Source organism: Ailuropoda melanoleuca, chromosome 7 (assembly GCF_002007445.2).
Source record: "Ailuropoda melanoleuca isolate Jingjing chromosome 7, ASM200744v2, whole genome shotgun sequence".
Taxonomy (NCBI): Eukaryota; Metazoa; Chordata; class Mammalia; order Carnivora; family Ursidae; genus Ailuropoda; species Ailuropoda melanoleuca.
Window position 1 is genome coordinate 54,602,285 of NC_048224.1, and position 17,817 is coordinate 54,620,101.

Sequence of the window (17,817 nt, forward strand, 5' to 3'; positions counted from 1 at the left end):
GGGGGGGGGGGGCGGGCTGGCTGCTGAGACTCCCAAACCCGCTGGGGGAGCCTGACCCACAGGTCTGCTGCCTTCTGAGTCAGGAGGGCCGCTCACATCCGTTTAGGGGAGGAGGCTAAGGCCTAAGGCCGAGGTGAGACCTGGCCTCGTATTGGTGGCCTCACCTCCCACCCCTCAGCAGCTCTGCTGCGACCTCCCTCCCTCCCGACTGTTCTGTTCGCGAACGGCTCTGAGGGGCTTTAGGACCTAAAGAGGTGTGGGCACAAATCATTATACTCTCCCCGAAAAGCCCGGGGTGGGATTCTCGGGCTGCCAGGGAGCCTCCCGCTGTGCACATCCTGGTGGGGGGGCAGGCTGGGGTCCTCCCCCCTTCGCTGTCGCACAAGCCCGTGGTTACTGCAGCCAGGCTACCAAGAGGGTGGGCTCAAGCACTTGCCACAGCGACTGTCCACAGAATGCAAATGGGCCCCGTGGTCCGGCAGCCCCCACCCCCACAGCAGGGTCCCGGGAGACCTAGAGTAGCTGCCCGCTGATGTGCGTGGAAGACAAATTTCCTGCTCCTAAGGAGCCCCCCAGATCCCTGAACCGAACTGACCTGAACCCCACATCACAGGTTCCGGACAGCTTCCCAGCAGGTGGGGTGGTGGTCAGCACTTGTAGGGCGCAAGCCTGGTGCGAGGGGATGGCTACATGACTTGTCCTGGCTTCACCCAGTAAATCAGTGAGGTGCACACGGGCCCAGCACCCCCCCAGCCCAGGGGCCCTGCCTGCTTCCGGGCCCGAGGTCACCTCGTGCCACAAAACAGTCCCGTGACAACGTAACAGAGGTTACACTTTTATTTAACATTTAGATTAACATATAGTTACAAGGTCAATATAAGCCTTCCAATGGAAGCACTTTATTTGGTTTAATTCCATCTCCAGAAACAAATGGGCAATTCTAGAACCTTCACAATGGCAGGGGGCTGTTACCACACTGAGATGCCTCCCCGAAGTTTAGAATTAGTGCCACACACACAAATAAACCAAAACGTTTAAAGGTGCTCAACATCAGGTTAAAAATAGAATTTTGGATCACTCTTTAAAGACGTGTTTTGACGGCACAAGCGCGGGAGGCAGAGGCACGAGGAAGTATGAAAGTAAGATCTCTGGAAAAACACTTAGCATCCACGTCGCTTTTTCACGTTCAGTGCGCTCGCTCCTGTAATTACAGATGTCACCAGAAGGCATGAGGGGGCCTCGGGGCTGCCGCCCGCAAGATAAGCTACAGCTTATCTGGCCTGAGCCTCACAGCCTGGAAGCTTCACGAAAAACCCAAAGGAAAATCCCACGACAGCTTTCCATGCCCTTTTATCTTGCAAAGGAAAAGCCGGCAGATGACAAGTTCCTCTTTCACGTTGTTTTTAGGTCACGTTCAGGGTAGGTGCTTTAAAACTTAGTCATCCTTCCAACACTATTCTAGCCTCGGCGGAGGAACGATAGGCATGGGGGCGCGGGGGGGGGCCCGAGAAGCCGATGGGGAGGTTCCCCTGCTCTACGTGAACTGGTCCACACTCCTGTAGAGATGATTTCCCGGGGGATCCCCAAGAGTAAAGGATACGCCTCAACTACCCTCTAATTAGCCCCTTGAACGAGCTCAGGGTTGCAGTCTCCGCTTCCCGCACAGCCGGGCCGGAAGGCAAACACCAAGCCTAACACGGAGAAGCACTTACGATCCATTCGTTTTTGGACGCAGGTGGTACAGAAGGAAAAAAAAAAAAAAGGCGCAGGGGTTACAAGATACCAGCATATTCTATATCGGGCTTAACAGACGCTAAAAGGACAAATCACTGCAGCCTCTACCATTTTCCCTATGATGCGAGAAATTAATCTATCCTGACCCCAGAGTACGAAGATGCAATGCACATGCATTACTGAGGCTCTAAAAACCGATTTAAAAAACCATGTAGCATCCTTGTGGAGTGGAGAGCGGTCAGCTTGGCTTGGTGAGAGTCAGAGGTTCCTGGGGATACCTGACCCCCCCCCCCCCCCCCCCCCGCCCTGGGCTGGCAGAGGAGCCCCCCCGTGGAGTCACTGGGACTGCCCGTCCTAGCCACGCCCCTGAAGGTTTGCAGGGACACGGGGGAGACCCGACCCTCCTCGCCCCGGGCATCTGCTAGGCGGCCCTCTCATGAGACAAAGGAGCTCGCTACAGGTGGGCCACCACCGTTCGTGGGGAATGGAGGCCTGGTGCCCGCAGAGCAGCCCCGAGACCCCCGCAGCCTCAGCCGTCCCTGCAGGTAGACCAGCAGTCTTGGACCGAAGGGCCTCGCCCCCTTCAGGGCAAGAAAGAGACAGAGACAGAAAGACAGAAGAAGGGTGGGCTCATGTTCGCTCACTCATTTGCTCGCCTTGCAACCCCAAGTCACTTCCTCTTCACCTGCTTACCCCAGGCATTTGCTTGCTGGAGGTTTCTTCTAGTCACCGAACTGCTCTCGGGAGGGGTGCGTGGCCATGGTCAACCCTGGTTTGCTGAAAAAACCCAGTTTTTGGCCACTGAACACAGGCGCAGCCTTCAGCACCTGTTCTTTCTGTCCCTGTCCCTTCGGCTCCCGTAAGACATCCTTGTCTTAGATTCGTAAATGTCGAGAAGCTTTGAGGATGTTCGAAGTGACCACCTAGTTACCAAAAGCCAAACGAGAGAAGACAGAGGCCCAATTTCCTTCTTGGGCTTCGGGTGGTGTCTTGTTCCCAGACACTCACAGCCAGGGCCTTCTCCCTACTGTGTCTGCACCGGAGAAGGGAAGCTCCGCTGCTCGAAGGCAGGAGCGGACACGGGCCACACGGCCTCACGTTCTCCTCAAGGATCCGTAAGAGGCAGGAAACTTCGCTCGAAAAGCCAACTCAGTCCAGTCTCCGTGGCACACGGAGCACGTGAGCACATGAGGCCGCCGTCGCCGCAGGACCACCTGAAGGACCGCAAGCAGCACGGGGTCTTTGGTGAGGAAAACGCTAGAATCCTGAAATGCGAATCTCGGAATTCTCGGGAAGACGGGCATTCTCACTTGGCAACGAGCTAACGCTGAGGTGAGACGCCCGTGCGTCCAGGGCCGCGACCCGCCGCTCTCGTTCAGCGATGGCAGAGAGGTGGGGGCTGGGACCTCCCCTCACCCCATGAAGGGCGGACCCCAGCTTCTGCGTGTGCCCCTCAGGGTGGAATTGGACTTCCAGTGTAGACCTTTCCAGGCCACGGAGCACAGGCCCCAAATAAAACCGTGTGTGTGTGTGCATGCCACGGAGGGGGAGGCATGCATGGGCATGCCTGCGTGTCCCCCGGGGCCCCCCACGGACACGCTCAGGCCATGAAATGTTGCGAGGGCTGATGTTTAGTACGAGGTGAGGACCCCTAAGCAGGAAAGGGCCACCGAGGAGTCGACGGACCCGGGACACGGGAACCCATCCATGACATTTGGGCAGCTCAGTCCGCCTGGCGCACACCTGACCCTCCTTGTCCAGATTCTGTTAGTCTCCCCCGGGGAGACCAGTGGCGAAGTTTTCATGAAAGGCACAGTGTGAACCATGGACAGGTCAGGATGCGCCAGGTAGACTGGGGGCCAAGGCAGGGGCCCCGAAGGAGGGAGCAGGTGTCTAGCTGCCTTCCGTGGCCCTGCCTGGGGGGGGTGGCGGGGACAGGGACAGACCTGCCCCTGAAGAGGTGGCCGGACGGGGCCATGGGAGGAGCCGGGCCACGAGAAGCATGCTGTCGAAAAAAGAAAAAGGCAAGCAGCCGTGTGGCGGGCGGGGGGACGTGGCTTCAGGCTGAGACGACGGAGGGCCGGGCCGGCCCAGCCCGGGAGCCGTCTGTGCGCGCGGGCGCCCAGGCCTGTGGAGACAAGCAGACCGAAGGGTTTCTCCCGGGAAGGCTCACCGAGGCTCTGGCTCCGGCAACCGCCTCTAGGGATCTACAACACAAAAAGAAGAGAAAGACTGTTTAGAGGGAGGCCGGCGGCCGGGGGCAGGCCCCGTCCGGTCAGACCGCACCGCCCGGGGAGGGGGGGAACAGCTTTAGAGCAACGGGCTGTTACCATGGGCACGTCTGAGATAAGGAACTTTCACGGTTTCAGGTCGGCTCAGGGGCTGGCCTTCCCTTCGGGGGGAAGAGAGGCCCACCCGAGACCCGCGCCCATCCACCCCGCCACCAACCCCTCTCTCTGGGTCCGCTGAGCGTCGGGAGAAAGAAACGGGACCCGCTTCCCAGGAGGATGCAAGGAATTTCAAGGCCCGATTCTCTCCCCGACCGACCGACACTCTCCGTGCTTTACAAAAACATGTCAAATCGGGGCGAAAAGGACAAAAGTGTCACTCAGCGTCTACTCAGAAATCCACAGTGAAAGTTCTTCATCTGGAGGGGGCAGGAGAGGAAGGAGACAGACTTGTAAAGCCCTCAGGTGCACACAGGGCGAGAGACAGAGAAGGTGTCGTCATTGAAAAGGGGGGCGGGGAGGGCGAGGGCAGAATTTTTAAAAAGCATTTGGCTGGAAAAGTTCCCCGTGACTGAAGACAAAAGAGTTAAACACCCGGATTACACAGAATCATTTTCTTGGAAAGGTGGAAAAATCATTTAAAATACACAACACTGAGAAAAATACGTTTATTAGAGAGGCAGGTTTGAGGGTACAACTAAGAGGAGCCAGACAGGTTCTTCTCTTTCAGGGAGAGACAGAGACAATCATGTTGGCTGTGTTGGAACGAAACTTACTCAGAACACAAGTGTCTACAATAAGCTCAGGCTGGAGCGGCCGGCAGGGGACCTAGTCCTTCCGGCTTCCCCAGCGGTTACAAAAACAAAAACGGTCATTAGGCAGCGGAATCACCAATAAAACAGACAAGAGTCAAACGTTAAAACAACGAATTCAAGTCATCCTTTTAGTTTTTAAATGGCAGCATATACAAATATGGGGGGCTGGGGGGCTGGGGGGCTGACGGACATATTTAACAGAAAGCAATTTAAAAAGCAAAACCAAACCATAAATGAAGATAGTCACAATCCAGCTGACCCGTTGGAGGTTCCTCTAGTCTAAATATTTTGGCAATTATTAAATAGTCACATCGTAGACAACACACACACACACAAGCACACACACAAGCACACGGGCACAAAACAGCTGCTTTGAGTTCTGGGCACCAGGAAGCAGCAGCCCCACGGGCTGGGGGGGTTTGTGGGGGGGGGCGTGTTCTTGCGGGTGCCGAGCAGATTGAGAAAGCAGGTGGGGAAGACAGGCTTCTACGCATTCACGAGTAACCTCTGGGCGTCTAAAATAAAAGCAGAAAACTTCACCCACATGCCGAGACTTGACTTCTTTTATCACATAACCTTTTCGGGGGGTGGGGGGGCTGCATAGAAAAAACCAAAGTATACTCTGGGCAGAAATGGGAATTCTGATTCTTTGGGAATGGTTTCAGGACTTCTGCTAATACTTGGTGCATTGACCGGCTGGCACCGAGGCACGGTTCGGTCCTTCTCCCCAGCTGCCTGTGCTAAGGGCCTGAGGCACGCAACTGAAAATCAGGAGCCTTCCATTACGCGCCCAAACCCACCCCCTGCCCCCACCAACCAACTGAGCCGTTTCCTGAATCAAATTTGCACAACTGTTAAGGAAAAAAAAAACTAAATAAATAAACCCACAACAATGCCATGGAATGCCATACTTTCCAAGGGAGGCTTGCAAAGGTTCACGTTGTCTTGGCCATTTGAAGACTTTTTTCGGTGTTTGGTAGCAGTTCACAGGCTGGAAATGAGTCCCAGCATCAGACAGAAAGCTCTGATTTTAATATCTGCGGTCCCCTGTTCACCTGGGTCCATGCCCAGTGCTGTGACCTCCCCCAGCTCGTGAGGAGGAAGCCCCGTGGTTTCAGGGTCAGCCGAGTTACTTGTGGCAAATACTTAAAAAGGGGAACAGAAACGATCTTCCTGAGAGGTCTGGGGTCCAGGGTGAGTGGCTTTATCGATATTTCGTCAGCAAAGGTAGAACAAGGCGAAAGAAATCTGAATCATAAAATGGTATTTTAAAAAGCGGGCTGACCGATGGCAGTTTCCTGCTCGTGGCTTTATACTATGGTCACGTCAGAAGTCACCATGGGGGGACACCGGCTGAAGGGTACAGGGGACGGCTCGGTACTGTCTTTGCAACTTCCTGGCAATCTATCATTATTTCACAATAAAACGTGCTTTAAAAATCAGGCTGTCGTTAAGGTTTACTAAATTCCATTTTGGTGGTCCTTGGGCAACGCAGCGACCTTTCTGCTAGAATCTACAACAAGCACCTGTAACTGCGGCCAGGTGCCCGACCCCGCTCATCAGCTGCTGTTGCTTTTTAAATCAGCTTTTTTTTTTTTTTTTTGGGTAGAATCAGCTTTAAATTGACTTGCGCTTACAAAAGGAGCTCACAATGTAAAAGCAAGGAGCTAATTTCCTATTTAAAAAGTAGGAAGGACATGAATAAATAATTCTGGAAGCCCCATAAAAAGAACATCAGAACCGGACAGCTTTAGTGCGAGCCATTCATAGCTGGTTCTCCGTGACCTCGGGGTAGATTCTTGACACACACACACACACACACACACACACACACACACACACACACCCCCGGGTACCTATCTCCATGCACCGGATTGATTTCCCTGCCTCTGTTGCCAACTTAAAAATGCAAATCCCCACGCTACCCAGATTCCTTGCAAGATGGTGAAATACTTTATTTCACTCTGGCTCTGGCTCATTACATAAAACGAGCTAGCAATTCTGAAACGATTTTCAGTAGATTCATACTTTCGGGTCTTAAAGATGCCAAAGATTAAAAACAAAAAACAAAACCAAACCGAACCCGAAACACGTCTGCGAAGTGATGAGCTGGGGTCTGCGTGTGGAAGCAGCTGCTGCTCCGGGTTCTATTTATAGCCCCACCTGGGGACGTGTGAGCTGAATACAGCAGCACTTGCCACAAAACCGGTTTGGGTAAGTTATGGAAACAGCAACCAGGGCATCTGATGGACTGCCACGGCAGCGGGGAGCTCAGCGGTCTCCTGTAAAAGTCGCCCGGTTCATCGCTAACCAAGCTTTTCCAGATTTCAGTTGGTTGTCTGGGATCCCGCGGACGGGAGAGGAAACTCACGGCCATCTACCAATGATCTCAAACACGTTGAAGAAAAGATACACGCTCTGAGTACCCATCTAGGACTCGTCTTACCCTTTCCTCCAGGAGGGGGAGGTTTTTTTGAGGACTTCCTCCAAAGCCAGTGATTGTAAGATCAGAAAGACTAGCAAAGTTCAAGTTATTAAGTTACAAAATGTGACATTCTAAGGGTCTTACCCGCCCCTCTGATGCGTGTGGACTTTTAAATTCAGAAATAGCGATTAGAAGCTAGAAGGCAACTTATTTTTTGGATACCTACACAGACACTGCCAGAGGAAGGACTGTTTATCCCATTTCAAATGACAGAATTGTAAACTGGCAGTTGGCAGCTTTCCGCGACATATTTCATGAGCAAGTGAAACGTGATTATATCAAAACTAGCCAAGGAAATTCGGGTGTCGAACGCCTACAAGCCCACTGCATGGCCATGTGCCAGCACGCACTCCGGTGTCCTCCAGCCAGGCTTTGGAAGAACTGCCCGGAACAGTCATAGTTGTGGGGAGAGACAACTCCAATTTTTTTTTTTTTTTACAGTTTTGTTTTTGTTTAAGTTGTATTAAATATAAGTCTTAGCACCTTTGGCATTTTTGTCCAAATAGACTTCGACGTACGAAGTGGGGACATAACCCTCTTCATCTTCATTTCTCCGAATGCGGGTCCACCCGTCGCCTTTGTCTTCCTCGATCACGTACAGTGTTTCTCCTTCAACCACGGAGATGGTCCCTTCATTCTGACCTGCAGGAGCAAGACCGGAATGCGTCAGGCTTCTCCTCACGTCCAGGCGGGGCACAAACAGGGAGCTTGGCAATGAAAGGGGCGCAGGGAGCGAGTGACAGATGCACGGACCCCTCCCCCGGTTGCTCTGCAAGGGCTCCTCCCAGGCAGAAGTTTCCAGGCCTTCCCCTTGCGGCTCCCAGGGACCCTTCTCCAGCTCCTCCAGGAAGCCCTCCCTTCCATCCCAGGAAGCCAGGTACCTCCCGAGGGGACATCTTTGCTCTGCTCTTCCTCTGTCTCTTGCGGGGAGTGTATGCTTAATGGCTTTAATGACACCCTTTCAGACACTATCCCCACTTCTCTGTCTCCCATCCCGGTTCTTGTCCATAGCTAAGGTTCCACTTCTCTCTCTGCCTAAAACACAGGTCCACCTCCAATGTTGCCCTGGTCCTGAACCTGGGCTTGCTGTGTCTCCTCCCCAACTACGACTTCCTCCTACCTCCCCACTTTGGGGGGAGGGGCAGGAGGGCACCTTTCGGGAATCCTCTCCCTTTCCTCCCGTCTTTGTTCTTTGTTCCCGGCTTCCAATCAGCCAGGGGTCTGGGCAAGCGTGCTGACCACGGCCTCTCCGGGCCCACTCTTTAACCGGGGTCCCCAAGACCACCTGCTACAGTAACTCCCCAAGACTAGCGCCCCACTGCTCACGTGGCATTCTCAAGGGCAGACTGCCGGAGCTGCTTACAGGGGTGCCGCGGGGGTGGGGCCGAGGTGTGGGAATGAGGTTAAGTTGGTGACGTTGAACCTGGTGCTTTCTTGTCCCACTGAACACGTGAGGAGGTCTGTAAGACCCATCCGTCCCGGAGCTTCCCCAAACCTACCTGAGCTCGGACTGCTTCACCACCGTATTCGTAATATCTTTCTACGGAACATCGTTCTGGCAACTCTAGGCTAGTCTGTAACCCTTCAACCCTGTTCTCCGATCGTTCCCACACACGTGACGATACACGTCCTCGGGTACAGCTCCAACGGCATCAACACCCTGCTCAAATGCTTTCCACAGCTCCTCATCGTTGCCAAATAAAATCCAAACGATTGTCTTACCCACCACCTCCCCCCTCAGTGACACCACCACTCCCACCTGAGACCTCTGAGCTCCAGCCACACGAGCCCACGCTTCCCTCACCTCCCCACCTCGGATGGACAGCAGCCCAGAGAGTTCCCAGAATTAATTCTCTTGAGGAGGTGAGCTCACTGTCCCGTGAACCCCCAGCACTCCGTACCCCGCCTTGGTGAGTGCTACCAGCTGACCTCCCCCAAATGTGTGTCTGCTCTCTTTCTCCAGGGCCAGAGGCCACGCCAACCCATCCGCATCCCACCCCTCTGGGGGCTTTCCAAGACAGGAGCTCCCAGAAATACTGAATGAACGGATGAAATCATTATTCCACACTATCTGCGGCAAGAAAGCTCCACGGTAACTGTTCCACATTACGGACCAACAGGCAAAATATGCAGCCATGGACCAAATAATGATGATGCTGACAGTGAGCAGAACAAGAGTAAGATGAGAGAGAAAGATCTGGAAGGGTTCGGAAGAAGGTCCAACCACAGCAGGAGAAGGGACAGCGTGCGCAAGCGGGGAACCGGGCGGACGCGGGTCACCTTCGAACGTGTAGAGGGCTTTGCAGGTCCCGATGGCGGGCAGGGGCTCCTCCTCGTCAAACTCGTCGTCGAAGTCCGTGGCCAGCACCTTCACCTCACCCTCCTGACTCTGGTCCTCCGTGTAACTGCCATCCGGGCTGCTCAAGAAAGGAAAGCACACAGCAACTATAGCGACTGCCCAGCAGAGCGCCCGCACCCCCTGACTGCTGCCACCAAGGCCATCTCAGGTCACTCCATGTGCTCCGTCACTGCCCCATGTGGCACTAGGGACCCATGCGCTGGGGGAAGGGCAGGTCAGGCATCGCGGGCTCTTTGGTGCGGAGCAAGGGCCTTACTCTGGTTTCCAGACTCCAGAATCGGAACATGAACACAGAGCAAACCTGCTCCCCAGCGGACAGCCGGCGCGGTACAGATACTGTACCTCTCGCGGTCCTGGGCACAGTTGTTGACTGTGGCCGGGTTCTGGGCGTCGAACATTCCACTCTGCCGGCGGGCCTGCTCGCTGCGGGCTGGCAGCCTGCCTTCCACCTCGGCCAGCCAGGCCTGCAAGCAAAATCACCAAAGACGCTGGTCTGAGCTCAGCTGAGGGCCTGACCAGGGAGTCTTAAAGGCCCCCAATTCGGGGGGCGTGATGGTCACTGAGATTTGAGAAGGATCACATGGGGGGGTGTCCAGTGTCTGAGCATTCGGCTGTAGAAGGTACCCACAGGCGACTGCTTCCAGGGCATCTCACGCTGGAGACGTGGAAGCAAGCGTGTTTAGGCGCCGGACCGTGTTAGACTCTTGGGCTTTTTTAACTTTTCTTTTTTTTAAGTCGGCTCCACGCCCAGTGTGGCGCCCAACGCAGAGCTGGAACTCACAACCGTGAGGTCAAGACCTGAGCTGAGGTCAAGCGTCGGACCCTGAACTGACTGAGCCCCCCAGGTGCCCCTCTACTCTTGGGCTTTTTAAAACAGCTGTGTGATTTCGGATAAGTCACTTCTAGTTCCTTCTGGTTCCAAGATTCCGTGACAGCGAGGTCCCCCTGGAGACGAGGAGGCTCCCGCCGCACGTGAGCCGTGACTTAGTCTGAAAGCGACACCCATCTTTCCTTGTTTTGAGGAGTGTCACTCTTTTTAATAGTTAAGAAATGTGCATACAGGAAATCAAATAAGATAAAAGATAAAATTATTTTGGGCAACATTTGAAATAGTGTAAAAATGGCCGATGGGGCGCCTGGGTGGCACAGCGGTGAAGTGTCTGCCTTCGGCTCAGGGCGTGATCCCAGCATTCTGGGATCGAGTCCCACATCGGCCTCCTCCGCTAGGAGCCTGCTTCTTCCTCTCCCATTCCCCCTGCTTGTGTTCCCTCTCTCGCTGGCTGTCTCTATCTCTGTCAAGTAAATAAGTAAAACCTTTAAAAAAAAAATGGCCGAATGATAAAAATGACCAGGAAAGGACATTTCTAGGCTCTAAACACTCCAACAGTAGTAACTGATTGACGGATTCTAGGAAGCATCTTAAAAAGCCGCATCTGACCCTTCATGGCTAGAAGTAACCTATTTCGATGGAAGCGATCAGTCACTGATGTATTTTCCCATGTTCTGCAGCCTTGAAAATTTGTGGGTAAAAGAAGCCTTTTGTCCATAGCTCTTGAGTGCTCCTCTCTCCCTGAAACATTTATTATTTATCTTTCCTACTCATTTCTAATTTGCCACCTCTATAACCCCTGACAATGGGTCCTTTGTAAGAACCATATGTATCTGACTTGATTTTTTTAGCCCCTGGATTCATGGTGGCACATGCCAGCTGTATCCGCCACCAACAGACGCGGGAACAGGACAGATAAAGCGAAACACTTAAACCAAAGAACAACACATACAAATACGACTGAGATTGGTGTCGGTTTTGGGGGGCATCCTGGGCAGAGGGCATGCCGAGGGACAGCACAGCCGCTGGGTGACCGTTTTTCCTTTTACCATGGCTCACCAAGCCCCCCGACACTTCCAGCCGCATCTCTTGCACGAATCTCTGGCGCTCGACAGCCTCCACACGCCACGACCCCCAGCCCTTCCTCAGTTTCTCTTTTTTTCCAACAGAACTTTATACCCACAGCTTTTTCATACCTCAAATTTCTGGGCTTCTAGCCGCAGTTTTTCTATATTTTGGCTGACTTCGGTTAATTTGTGATCCAAACTGGCTGGGTCTCCCATCTGAGGATTCTTCAGGTAAACATCTTTCATTTTTGTGATGGCATCTCTGAAAAAAAAAGGAGCAGGACCCGGTAAAGGTGAATGTCATCCGCCAAGTGTAGCCTTGAACACTGTGTGAACGGGAGCATGGGAAGACGGTGTCACTGCCTGGGTTGGAAGGGAGGACTGGGGCCTGCTTTCACCCTAAAACTCCATATAAGATTTCGGCTCCCAAGGTCTGTATAATCCAGAGATGGATGTTAAAATTTCAGTTGCCTTTTCTGAATGGTATCTGGTACCTCCCACGCCCCCAGCAATTGAGAAACATAAATCAATCCCATCCCTCATCCCTCCCTTCTCCCCAAACAACAACAAAAACAAACAAAGCCCAAATATCCAGGCGCACATGCTTCGTGCAAACCAAAGCTCCAGCTGGCATCCTGGGTCTCGTGGGCTACCATATGTTCCCCTCCTGGAGAAGCAGAGTTAACGGCTTTGGAAATTTTATTACACACTCTTTCAACTATTAAGAAACCAAACCCACAGTTGGCATCCATGACAGGCGGGCAACTGAGCCTCAAAGCTACATATCGCAAGATTCCACACCCTTCCTGACATCACGTTGGCGGCCCACCCGCAGCAGCCTGAGTAAATGAATCCCTATAGGAGCGTTGCAGCCAGGCTTGGGCCTATCTCTGGGACCAAAGAGCTCTATTAATTTTGAACTCTGGCTCCGAGGGACTTTCAGTAGAGTTCTGCAGGGTTCAAGATGTTAAAAGCTTAGAGCAAATGACTCTGCAGGTGGGAAGGGGCCAGCTTTAATGAGCTTCAGTAAAAGGCAGCCTCAACCTGTTATACAACATAAAACCAATGAACCAAACCCTATCTTGAGTCATGGGAAATAGTTGAAGTGAAAACACAGAAATAACAGGAAGAGAAGTTCCACAAGTCCTCACCAGGCCTGGGCCCAGCCCCTCGCATCTGAGCCTGTCCGTCCTGCTGCCTCTCTGTGGATACTGACTGTTCACTTTCCCGGAGGTCGCGTCTCCACTAGAGCCCTCCCTCCACCTGCACTCCCCGCCGCCTGACTTTGCTCCACTTCCTTCTTTCCCACAGCGCGTATCACTTTCAAACATTATGTGATTTGTTACTATGCTTATTATTGTTTACTGTCGGTCTCTTCCTACTAGAATGGAAGCTCTCTGAGGAAGCTCCACGGGCTCAAGCTCTTGTTAACTTGGTAACTCCCCAGTGACGGGACACGACGTGGCACGCGCAGACGATCAGTAAGGATCTGAGATGAATAAATGCTCTTACAACAAACAAACTGTAATGTCCACCTTTACCCAATTCTTCTCTTGACTTTATGGCTACACCTCTGGCTACTGCCCTATCTCTCTGCAAAACTTCTCAAAAGACTGGTCGGGCTTCATTATCTTCGATTCTCCTCCTCCTGTCTCTCCTGATAGGTCTCTCCAGAAGTTTAATTTTATTCATCTTTTCAAGGAACCAACTTTTGGATTTGTTGATCCTCTTTGTTGTGCGCGTATGTTTTTCTGTGGCATTAATTTACACCCTTTCCTTGCTTGTGTTTTCTTTGGTTCAATTTGCTCTGCTTTTTCTAACTCCTTGACATGGATACTTAGCTCACTGATGTTTAGTGCTTTTTGTTTTTAATATGTATGGAAAGCTATAAAGTTCCCTTTATGAGCGTTGCCTTAGTGACCGCCCAGCAACTGATGTGTAGAATGGTTCAGGTTCAACTCCGCTCCATGTATTTTCCCATGTCTCTTATGATTTCTTCTTTAGTCTCGGAATTATCCAGAGCTACATTTCTTAATTTCTAAATGTTTGTTATTGGTACCCAGCTTTACTGCAGACTTCAGACAACACACCTTAAATGGTGTCTACCCTTGGATGTTTGTTGAGATTTGCTTCATGAAAACAGGATATGCTCAATTGCTGGAGATGTTCTATGTGTGCTTGAAAAGAATGTGCACAACGCAATTATTGGGTAGACATGTCTGAAGTCGATTTTGTCAATTATATTATTTAAGTATTCTACCCTCAATGTGTTAATCTGTTCTATCAGTTACTCAGAGAAGTGCATTAAAAATCTCCTCCAACAATGATGTGTTTGTATTTCTTGAACATACTCATGTCAAAGGGTTAATAGCTTAACCTTTTCATGTTTTGAGGTCATACAGTCCTACAGCTTTAAACTGAGCTGTCTGTTACTCGAAGCATTTAAGTTATGAAGTTGACCTTCTTGAGCTGAATAGTCTGAGGGGTTTTTTTGGCCTGAAAGTCAGTCTTCCTCTGGTTGGCACTGGCCAACCAGTGGATGGTGTATCTTTTTCCATCCTTTTCTTTTTTTTTTTTTTTAAAGATTTTATTTATTTATTTGACAGAGATAGAGACATCCAGCGAAAGAGGGAACACAAGCAGGGGGAGTGGGAGAGGAAGAAGCAGGGTCATAGCAGAGGAGCCTGATGTGGGGCTCGATCCCATAACGCCGGGATCACGCCCTGAGGCAAAGGCAGACGCTTAACCGCTGTGCCACCCAGGCGCCCCCATCCTTTTATTTTCAACCTTTCTATACCTTATGGGTTTTTTATTTTTTAATACCTTATGAGTTAGGTGTGTCTTTCGTAGGTAACATACAGGTGGATTTTGTTTTTTTGTTTTTCAGTCTGAAAATCTAATTGGGACATGTGGTCTGTTGGCACTGAACATACCCATTTTATTTTACAGACACTACGTGCCAGGCATTGGTTCAAGCACCTCCCATACACTGACACATTCAATCCTCACTACTAACTTCCTTTTCAAGATGAGGAAACCGAGGTAAGGTTAAGAGGTAAAGATCAAGAAGAGGTTAAGAAGCTTGTCCAAAGTCTGCAACAGAAATAGGTGGAACCACGTTTGAACCCAGGGTATATTAATTTTTTTTAAAGTTTTATTTACTTAAGTCATTTCTATACGCCACGTGGGGCTGGAACCCACGACCCCGAGATCAAGAGTTGCGCGCTCCTCCAACTAAGCCAGCCGGGCAGCCCTGAACCCCAGGGTATTTTATTTTATTTTATTTTTTTATTTATTTATTTTTTTATTTTTTTTTAAGATTTTATTTATTTATTTGACAGAGAGAGACAGGCAGCGAGAGAGGGAACACAAGCAGGGGGAGTGGGAGAGGGAGAAGCAGGCTCCCAGCGGAGGAGCCTGATGTGGGGCTCGATCCCAGAACGCTGGGATCACGCCCTGAGCTGAAGGCAGATGCTTAACGGCTGCGCCACCCAGGCACCCCTCCCAGGGTATTTTAAAACTACCCTCACACTTTGTGCTTTTGGTTAGTCCTGTCTTGTTCCTCTTGAACAAAATGTAAGTTGCCTGAGAACGGAGATTTTCGTGTGTTTTGTTCATTGCTTTATTCCCAGGGTCTAGGATATTTCCTTGTACGTGGTAAATGCTCAATAAACAGTCATCTAGTAAATGGTTAAACAGGATTTGCTTTCTTACCAGCAAGGCTGCTGTGAGGGTTAAAAGGTTAACCAGCTTCCATGGCTACAACCCAAGTGGCAGAGAAATTTTTTTGTATAATTATCGGACAATAGTGTCCATGACCTTCTGCAGTGTCGTTTCGGAGAGCGAGTCTGAACTTACTCCCATGCAGAGTGTAACTGCTCACTTATCCAACAGCCCGAGCTCTCACTGGTTCACACATGTGTGACCCTTTTGATATTTGGTCCCATGTGTAATAAAAATGATAAATAAAAAATTTTCATCTCGTGAGGTGTATTTCTAACACAAAATAAAACCAAAGTTAATTATATGTGCCGCTATTTGTTACGCCCTGCAACAGGCTTTATAAACCACCCATCTGGGGCGCCCGGGTGGCTCAGTTGGTTGAGCGTCTGACTCTTGATTTCGGCTCACGTCACGATCTCAGGGTCGTGGGAGTGAGCCCCGCATCGGGCTCTGCTTGCGAGTCTTTCTCTCTCTCTCCCCCTCTGCCCCTCCGTCCCCCCGCCACGATCTCTCTCGCTCTCTCTAAAAAAAAATTAAAAATATAAATAAATTAATTAATAAATAAATTAATAAAACCACCCATTTTTCAGGAGTGGCTCTACCAGAGGTAAAAGAATAAAGAACTACTTTCCTTTTGCCACGTACGAGCCCAGCTTTGCCGTAACTAAATCTACGTAGGCTCACCTTTTGGCCTGTTTACAGGGCACAAAATCTCAAGTTACCTTTCAGAAAATCTCAAATAGATGAATGATTCACCTAATTCACTCAGTGAGAATTATAAAGTGAGAGACAATTAATAAAGTGGTTTTTCAATCAGGATCATTAGCAAGTGACAGAAAAGATCTACAGGTTATAAATGTGGGAAGGGACGTGCAAATGAAGAGACACCAAATCTTCTCTTCTTCTTCTTCTTTGCATATATACCACCCTGGGATCAAACTTACAAAACAGCTCAGAAAACCAGGAGACCCAGCGGTGGGATTGTGACGCAGGAGCGTCTCAGGAGCGGGCAAACATCATACCCCTGCTGGCTGGTGGTGTGTGTGATGAGACACACTGTGACTGGTTTTCTACACACATCAGTATGCGTTACAACAAGATAAGAAGTCACGAGAACCTCTGGGAAGAGTGACTGTCACTTATCCTCAAACAGAAAGACAAGGACATTTCAGACCCAAAGCTAGAACATGGGGCAAGGGAGGGGGGCAGGATTCACGCCACGTTTCTCTTCCTCGTTTGTACAAAACACTCAGCTACATACTCAGGACTGAAAAAAAGACGAGGGTGGGGGATGGGTGAAACCAGTGAAGGGGGCTAAGGGGGCACTTGTCGTGATGGGCACGGCACCGAGTCACGTACAGAAGTGTTGAATCACCATATCGTACACCTGAAACTAACACAACTGGAATGAAAATTTAAAACTTAAAAAGAAATAAAAACTTAAAAAAAAGTATGGAAATACAGAAAAAAAAATAACCAAACGTATTTTGTTCCCCAAACTCAGAGTAAAACCCATTTGTTAGAAGAATTCTCCTGCTCTGGAATGAAGCCGTCTGGTAGACCTTCCGTGAAACACACACGGCTGAAATGATCACGTCTCTTGAAGCTATTTCAGGATCTCCCATCTTTCCACACTGAACCTGAATTTCTCAGTAAGTCATATCGCTCCACTCTACCTTTGATCCATCTCCTTCTGAATTTCTTTATTTAATTCATCGACTTTCTGCTGCAGCTTTTTCCGTCTCTGCTCGGGCGGGAGGTTGCTGAAATCCTCTGGCGTGGCGCCCTGCGAATGCAAACAGGCGTGAGCCGGCGCTCCTCCTGGAGGACAGACCCCGAGGGAAGCCCGCAGGACACGTCATTCCCCAGACACCGGGGGATGCAGAGGTCTGCAAGTGTTTCCACGAACTAAAGGGAAGCTCCTTCCCACGACACCCAGCGGAGACGCAAGATCAGTGCATGCAAACTGCAAAAGAGTCCCACACACCGGTTCGGGGTCCAGGCTTGCTGGCCAAACCATCTCTGGCAAGGCAGGGGGCAAGGCTGCAGAAGGAGGGAGGGGAAGAAACAATTCTGACCCCTGCGAGAATCGATGGAAAACGAATTCTGAGGCAGGTACCTTCACTTGACCGCCAGTGTTGGTGGCAACACCGGAGTTTGAAGGAAGTCTGAAGTCTCTGCTCCCTCCATACGACACAGGGACAAATGCCCCTGTCATCAACGGTCTCATGCCGCTTCACTCCCTACTCTGAGCCTTTCTTCCCACTTCTCCACACAGGCTGAGGCCAAAAGTTTCCATCCCCACCAAGTGACAGATGGGACATCTGGTTCCTCAGAGAATGCGGGAGATAAGGACATTAAAACATCTATCTTCGCCCCCTCTCCCCGCACTCTCCCCTCCGCGGCCTCTAAAAGCCTGGTCACTCCTTTTTGACGTCTGTAGGGTGACCTCAGAAAATCCACATAGAATACTCTCCCCGACTTCCACACCAACGTCCGAGCATCCGAAATCCATGCCAGCTGTTTCCAATCCAGCAGAAGGAGCCTATTTTGATATCTTGATCTCTTTTCAGAAAC

General features: G+C 50.8%; 1 protein-coding gene and 1 long non-coding RNA gene across 9 annotated transcripts in view; one reads left to right on the top strand and one right to left on the bottom strand.

Moving 5' to 3' along the window:
* Positions 1-822: 822 nt before the first annotated feature.
* Positions 823-17,817, bottom strand: part of FNBP1 (formin binding protein 1) — a 135,286-nt gene continuing 118,291 nt past the window's right edge. For 4 of the 8 annotated variants that reach the window (XM_019795275.2, XM_019795274.2, XM_019795269.2 and 1 more), the window contains 5 exons: positions 16,917-17,026; positions 11,647-11,779; positions 9,964-10,085; positions 9,543-9,682; positions 4,617-7,904 (listed from right to left, as the gene is read on the bottom strand). In XM_019795275.2, the coding sequence (XP_019650834.1) occupies positions 7,726-7,904; positions 9,543-9,682; positions 9,964-10,085; positions 11,647-11,779; positions 16,917-17,026 (684 nt within the window). In that variant the 3' untranslated portion in view covers positions 4,617-7,725. Of the gene's footprint in view, positions 3,942-4,616; positions 7,905-9,542; positions 9,683-9,963; positions 10,086-11,646; positions 11,780-16,916; positions 17,027-17,817 lie in introns of those variants that run through there. The other 4 variants (XM_011219705.3, XM_019795270.2, XM_019795268.2 and 1 more) reach the window with 2 other exon arrangements.
* Positions 12,877-16,910, top strand: LOC117803041. Its single transcript, XR_004626617.1, has 3 exons — positions 12,877-12,998; positions 14,467-14,559; positions 16,745-16,910. It is a non-coding gene; the product is annotated as an uncharacterized LOC117803041 (long non-coding RNA).